General features: G+C 39.0%; 1 protein-coding gene and 1 non-coding gene across 2 annotated transcripts; one reads left to right on the top strand and one right to left on the bottom strand.

Moving 5' to 3' along the window:
* Positions 1–2,913: 2,913 nt before the first annotated feature.
* On the bottom strand, positions 2,914–2,986 carry trnap-agg. The gene has a single exon. It is a non-coding gene; the product is annotated as a tRNA-Pro (tRNA).
* A 1,427-nt stretch (positions 2,987–4,413) lies between these two features.
* On the top strand, positions 4,414–7,608 carry setd6 (SET domain containing 6, protein lysine methyltransferase). Its single transcript, XM_034141118.1, is given in 9 exon segments — positions 4,414–4,924; positions 5,049–5,193; positions 5,273–5,414; positions 5,617–5,811; positions 5,931–6,012; positions 6,015–6,083; positions 6,673–6,853; positions 6,946–7,082; positions 7,192–7,608. Coding segments are annotated over 9 exon segments (1,308 nt in total). The 5' UTR covers positions 4,414–4,861; the 3' UTR covers positions 7,486–7,608.
* Positions 7,609–7,694: the final 86 nt, after the last annotated feature.

Here is a 7,694-nt window from a genome sequence, read left to right as displayed (position 1 = left end):
CTCCAGGTGTATCGTGCACGTGCAGCAGAAGACCTTTTCCTGTAGTAGAGCTGGGATGGTTTTATTCACTGTAAAATAAATAGGGTGTTTTAACTTAAAGGACCCATGTCATGCTTTTTCCGGTTATTACCCGTCCCCTTGTGTGTTATGAAGGTTTTTATGCATGTAAACGGTGTGCAGAGTCAAAACCATCAAAGTACACCCTGTAGCGAGTAAAACTCTAACACAGAAAATACCTCCCGAAAACGCCTCGTTGGAGATACGTCATTGTCCATTTGATTCTTCCGGGTACGGGGTGACCGTAACCCAGTACCCGGAACGAAATGGACCAATCCGTGGAGCCGTTACGTTATGTCCGCGGAGCCGTTACGTTAAGCCCCCGCTGATTGGTCCAAATTGACCAATCCACGGACTTCCTCACACACACACACAGTGCAGGCAGCTCTGCTGATTTCTCCTCCCTGGCTGCAGGCTGATAACAGACAGTTGGGATCGCGGCGAAATTCTCTCTGCAGACCCATTCTCACAGCGTTTATCAACCTTTTTCTTACTCAATATCAAGCCACACTTATTGTTTTTACTTCGGCTGTGACTTTGTGTGTGCTCAGGATGAGTTTGGCTGTGTTTCGCTGTGTATCGCTAACAAGGAAACAACACCTCCACGGAGCTCGGCGCGATTCACAACGTCCCGACCAATCAGAGCACACTGTGATCACAGGGAGGGTGGGGGCTGGAGCTATTGGAGCTCCAACGAGCCGTTAAAGGCAGAGAGTGAAATTCAGTGAATACACGTAGTTTACAGAGATGCTGTATGAGAAACCAATGTGAGTTTGGAAAATGCACGATATAAATCTATTCTAGTAGACCTCAACAATGGAATTATGATCAGTAGAAATGGCCATGACATGTCTCCTTTAAAAACATAAGTTCAAGGGCTGCCTTATGAGTTGACTTAATATCAAAATGTACTTTGTTTCAACTCACAATGTTAAGTTATACAAGTTATTTTATTAATGATCATTCATTGTTATAACTTAATACATTGAGTTAAAGAAACTTACAATTTTACATTATCGATTCAAGAAATGTTCATTATCTAGTCAAATCAACTTTAACTTCTACCTTATCTTAACTCACAATTCTAAGTTAGGATAACTTTAACTATATTTATACCAACTGACAAATTCAAGTTATGTTGACTCATGTTTTCAAGCAATTGAACTTACATTTTCATGTTAAGTCAACTATAGTTTTCTATTTCTAACTCTTATTATAATGACAAGTTCCCCAGCTCCTTACACTTCTTACTGACTGAACTTAGAACATTAAACATCACCAAAATGTATATAAAAGGAGATCAAGGCTTGAAGTCACTTCAGATGCTGAAATGTTTTTATTTTTCAAGTAGAAACATAAATATACATTATACAACAGATATACATACGAATTATAACATTTAATTTAATTTTTGTAATTAATTTTACAAATAGGACAGAGGGTGAAAAGAGGTGCTGCAGCACAGACAGTATGAGCAAAAATAAAGAGCTTTTTGAACATTAAGATCTTTCTGAACATCAGCAGGAGAGGACTCTTCAAGACACTAAATACTGATATGAACCTGAAATGAACATTAAATGTTAAAACATCTTAAAGTGCAAGTTTCTTTGTGACACACTTCCAACATAAAGGGAATTCACCAATACTCTAAAACTGTCACTAACCTAAAACCTTTTTTTTTTTTTATAAACATGTCACTGTAGAGGCACAAAATACTTATTATAACCTGAAAATGAGCATTGGATACAAATGCACAACACCAAATTGAACTCACTATAGCGACAGCAGGAAACAAACAAAGTCGCTGAGAGGCTGAGGCCGGGCCTGTTTACTATTGTGTGACACGCTACAAAAAAGTACTTGCTGAGATCAAAAACTCTGTTGCAAAATAATGTGGTTTAATGAAAACTGGGATAATCAACTTATTTTCCTTGGACATAGACATTGTTATAATAATCAAAGCAATCATTAAACTTGCGGTCAACAACAAATACAACGACCCTGTGTCACCCTCTCTTCCACACACACACCTCACGCAGGTGAACAGGATTATAATGAGTGCCGCCCATATCCATGTGACCCAAGCCAATTCATCAATGGTGATCAAACAAATATCTTATATTAAAACAAAACGCATTACTATATACGCTTCATCGCTCCTACACACCAGCCTCTAATTATTAGGTTAGTATACATAATAATTACTAACATTAATGTTGTTTTTTTGGACGGACACAATAATTTACATTTTTTTTACTATGTTCAATCTGAATTTACTTTAAAATAAAAAAAATCTATATTGATTCTGACTCTTCTACATCCAACTCACAGGTTTATCATTGCTTTGAGAAAAAAGATTATTAATTTACCCCTTTTAGAAGTGAAGTTATGTTCATTTGTTATGGGAATGTCATTTTCGAGCCTGAGACCTGGAAAACAGGCTCGGGACTTATTGGGATCACATTATTGTACATCTTATCTTATCTTATATATATTATTATAATTATACTTCAAGCACAGTACTTGAGGCTAACACGTTTTTCAATGCACACAATGTAGAGATGTATGCAGAGAATGTGACGACTTTGAACTTTGTTAAGTGTTTAAGTCATTTTTAAAAAATACCCACACTTAAATTGCCAGTGAGTAATTTAAATGTAACATTTTATTTTCTTGTGTCAGCTGCATCATCTGTTGCTATGTCCTTTGATACTGGCTCATGTGAGTTACAATTATACTATAACACATTGTTATTTCTTGTGTAGGTTGCATCAAATCTATCTATCTATCAAACTGTTGGCTATATGTCGTTTGCATCATAGCTCTTGTGACTTTGCACTCCACAGGTTAAAAGAAGGGCTCGTCCGGGATTTGAACCCGGGACCTCTCGCCACCCTAAGCGAGAATCATACCCCTAGACCAACGAACCTTCTATATGAACAAAAGAATGCAAGACCAAAACCTCAACCCTTCATTCCTCCAGACACTGCAGTATAACTTCTCTCTGCTGACTGTGGCAGCTGGAAGACCCACGATGTATTTGGTGAAAGAGCACCCTCTGCAGCCACAGCATTTTTAAAAACCTATTCAGCATTTTTTTCCTCTCAGCTTTCACAGCATTCTCAAATAGAGCTGTGCTTCATCTTTTATTTTGTTTTGGCTAACTAACATTGACATCTGCAGGGATATATTTAAATGCAAGACAATTTACTAAATTCTTATGCTGTTAATGTTTTATGTGTTCTCCATTCAAATTAAGCCAATGCATATCATGAGGAGGCATGTTAAAGGTAGGGCACATTTTGTTTAAGAGCCTGGGACACCTTTGAGGAGGAAGTCAGAGCCCTTTTAGCATTTGCCTGTCCTTTTCATAAAGTCTCATCATAAATGAAAGTGTTCAATACATTCTACTTGAATACTGTATGTACTTATGTAAATTGTAAAAAAAAAATTTAAATACTATGTGCATGCCTTTTATATAATAGTGTTCTATTTGTATTCGTCTCATTCCTGTAACAATGTAAATTTCCCCTCTGCGGGATGAATTAGGAATTCTGATTTGGATCTGATTGTAATACTGAATACTGTAAATGAAGAATTTATTGTGAGAGCTCTAATGTCTAAGTGCCTTTGTATCATCTGAGAGCTGCATACTTATTTTAAAACTTGAGGAAAGTTTAGTTCTCTCTGTTTGTGCAATTGACATCTGACAATACTAGTTAAGCTGTTTTATGTAACTGACTGTGTGCTATCAGACTTAGTAAAGTACGTCAAAAATACAGGGCTTGTCCGGGATTTGAACCCGGGACCTCTCGCAACCCACAGCGAGAATCATACCCCTAGGGAAGACCAACGAGCCAGATGATAGGAGAATAGGGGTCAACAGCTGATCATGTCATGATGTGGCAGATTGTAGGTCAAATGCTCGTCTGACTGAACAGCACGTCCTTGTGGGTCATTAAGTAAACAGCAAATTATCACTTGAGACATTTCAGAACCAATAGTCATAACTATGATTGTAAACATTTATAAATGAACAATATCAAATTGTATATCAAAACAACATGTATTTGTACAGATATAGCCTACGGATACAGTTTAGCTTTTAAACTAATCCAATTATTTTGGAATAGTCACAAATCATTACAATGCTTGTCCTTGTTCATGATGGTTCATACCAATTGTCATATTATACAAACTTCCCCATTAAAACAATGGTGTAAAAACTATTCTGTTACCTGTCATGTCATGTAAATGAATTGCCTGCAAGTCATCGTTCGGGTCTTACCTTAACCCACGCTTTCTTCACTGTCCGCATGGCGCAGGCGCATGTGCCAGTAGCTTTCGGCTAATTCACTAGCAGGACCAGTGCTTACCAAGTACTCGGTTTTGAACTATATTAACACGATGGCAACTGGAGCCAAACGACCCAAGGTTACAATTTAATAATTTCAAACCAAAAAACAAAGATGATTAATCTTGGGCTGTTTGTACATGTGTGTTTGTATCACTTAGATATCATACAACGTAGAGCAAGCTTCACGTGTGAGTAACGTTAGCTGCTTCAGGTTCATGTGTTGTTTTATATTGTTATGTACGGTGAAGTTAAGTTCAATGGACTTAACATAACGTTATCTAGCCATAGTTATTAACGTAGTTACAATGTTTACACTGTTGGTGCGGTAGAGATGACTGTCACTGTATGAAGTAAAACTAAAGCTCCGTATCACTAGGTTACACATACCTGCTCACATTAATAACTCAAGATGTATCCATGCGCTAACAGGTGGATACGGTTTCAGAGATGAATCCGCTGCAGAACTTTCTACAGTGGTGCAACACAGTCGGCCTGAGACTCAGCCATAAGGTATGTTGAAGCTCTGGAGCCAACTGACAGTCAGGCAAACTATATGATCCGTTTAATTCCCTGATTTCTTTTTCTTTCATATTATCTACATTGGCAAGGTGTTTTAGCATCTCTCTCTGTGTAGGTGTGTGTGAGTAAAGAGGGAACAGTGGCAGAGTATGGGATGCTGGCTAAAGACAACATAGAGGAGGGGGAGGTTTTGTTCACCATCCCCAGATCAGCTGTTCTCCACCAGGAAACAACCAAGGTTTCTGCCGTGCTGGAGAAAGGTGATATATAATTACATAAGAGGCTTTCCCAGGATTGAAGCTCCTCTCTGTTTGTAACCCCTTCTCTTACCTTTCACAGAAAAGTCATCTCTGGAGAGCTCGTCGGGCTGGGTTCCCCTGCTGCTGGCTCTGCTGTATGAATATACATCTTCGCAGTCCCAATGGAAACCCTACCTGTCTCTGTGGGCCAACTTCAAGACACTGGACCACCCCATGTTCTGGTAAAAATAACTTTTAAATCTGTATCTGAACTCCATCGTAAAGATCAGGGCTGCCACAATATCTTACTTTTTTGGTATGAATTAAATTGAGGGAGCTACCATTACATTATAAAGTTGATATTAGATAAACAAGGACCATGCATAAAAAACGTTATATTAATTTGTAGTTATCTTTACAGTAATTCAAAGTTCATCCGTTCAGGTCTAAAGAGGAGAGGGACGGACTACTGAGGGGAACGGGTATTCCAGAGGCTGTAGAGACAGACCTGGCGAACATCCAGAGGGAATACACAAACGTGGTTCTTCCCTTCATCAGAAAGCACCCTGACCTCTGGAACCCCGGCACACACACACTGGAGCTCTACACACAGCTTGTGGCCTTTGTCATGGCCTACAGGTTAGTGAGCACAAGCCGAAAAACACTTTTGTACGTAAAGTATCCAGATCTTTCTTTTTGTGTCCTTCTACATTTGAAATGTAACCCTGAGATCCCTTTAACCTTCCTCCTCTTTGTAGTTTCCAAGAGCCACAGGAAGAGGAGGATGATGATAAAGATGACGAGGAGGAGGAAGAGGAGAAAACGAAACCCCATACCAACTGATGATGGTTCCAATGGCTGACATGCTTAACCATGTGTCTAATCACAATGCTATTCTGGAGTTTACGCTGGTGAGGGGCCATCGAAGTTTTTTTTTCATAAATGTGTGCACAAAGTAGGGCTGTGCAATTAATCGTATTTTAATCGCAATTACGATTTGGCCTGCCACAATTACGAAAACAACATAATCGGAAAAAAACGATTATTTTGCTTTTGCTAGGTTGTGACAGTGCACTATTTATCATATTTATATATGTTTAGTAGCTTGTTGAAGTGCGCTCCAAAATATTTGTTGATCTTGTTTATTGGTATTTATTATTTTTGATATTATTTATTTAAATGTAGATATAAATGTATCATTTAATTAATTTTTGTATTGGTTTTTTCAGTTGAATTATACGCTCAGTAAAAGAATACTGTTCAAATTATTATTTGTATTTAAAAGTTCAATAAATGGATGTTTTCAAAGTCAATGAATAATCGTATTTAATAATCGTGATATCAATTATTGACCAAAATAATCGTGATTATGATTTTTGCCATAATCGCACAGCCCTAGCACAAAGTGTTTTTTGTTTTTTTTTAAACCTGGGAATTTGACATTGAAACTTTGAATGAACTGCCCAGTTAACATTGTTCTGAACTCTCAATTTTTCACAGGACAGTTTGAAGATGGTCTGCGTTCGCCCCATTCATAAGGGCGAGGAGGTGTTTAACACTTACGGGCAGCTGGCCAACTGGCAGCTGCTGCACATGTACGGCTTCACGGAGCCACATCAAAGCAACAGCAACGACACCGTTGACATTCCCATCATCAACCTCTACAAAGTCGCAACACAAGGTATTTTAAGAGTTTGCAAACTACAGTATCACAAGAGAGAAGCGTTGAAGAAACGATAACACTCCCTCCTCATCTGCCTTTTCTTTTCCCAGGTGTTCAGTCTGATCTGGCCCGGCAGCTGGTGGAGGAGAAGTGGGAGATGCTGCTTGAGTTGATGCAAGAGAAAGCAACCTTTGTGTTTGGCAAACAGGGCTGCCTTACAGATACAGAGCTGCATTCTGTGCTCAAGGTGAGACATGCAACAGAGCAGTTTGCTTACACCATAACTGTAAAAACATGAGCACTTTGTTGACGAAGTTTGAGGAACGGCTTATTGGACAATCTTTTTGTGTCTTCAGGTGCTGTGCATGTCAGAGGAGGAGTTCTCAGAGTTCAAAGACCACGAAGGATGGGAGGAAGATGAGGAAGACGAGATTTCCCTTGCTTTCTCTTACGAGGGTCTCCCTGGATTAAATGCTTCGTGGAAATGGCTAATTCATGAAGCCGCCCGTCTGACTGCGAGTTCCTACGGAGACTGGGAGGAGGGAAGGTCTGCACCTGAGGGACTGAGCAGCCGGCAGCAGCGTGCCCTTCAGGTGCGCTGCGGACAGAGGAGCATCCTGCACAGACTGATGGAGCTCACCAAGTCATGACTCTAGCAGTGAGGCAGACCACATGAGGAATTTCTTTTGATATCAAGAAGCACACCAAAATGTCTCCTAAAATACCCTGTCAATAAATATTTTTTTTCAAATGTCAAATGATTTGTGCACTTATGTACAGTACCAGTCAAAAGTTTGGACACATCTTCAAATTCTATATTTAAAAAAAAAATGTTCTACATTGTAAATGTATACTGAAG

Source organism: Trematomus bernacchii, unplaced genomic scaffold (assembly GCF_902827165.1).
Source record: "Trematomus bernacchii unplaced genomic scaffold, fTreBer1.1, whole genome shotgun sequence".
Classification (NCBI taxonomy): domain Eukaryota; kingdom Metazoa; phylum Chordata; class Actinopteri; order Perciformes; family Nototheniidae; genus Trematomus; species Trematomus bernacchii.
This window is presented reverse-complemented; position numbering and strand designations above follow the sequence as displayed.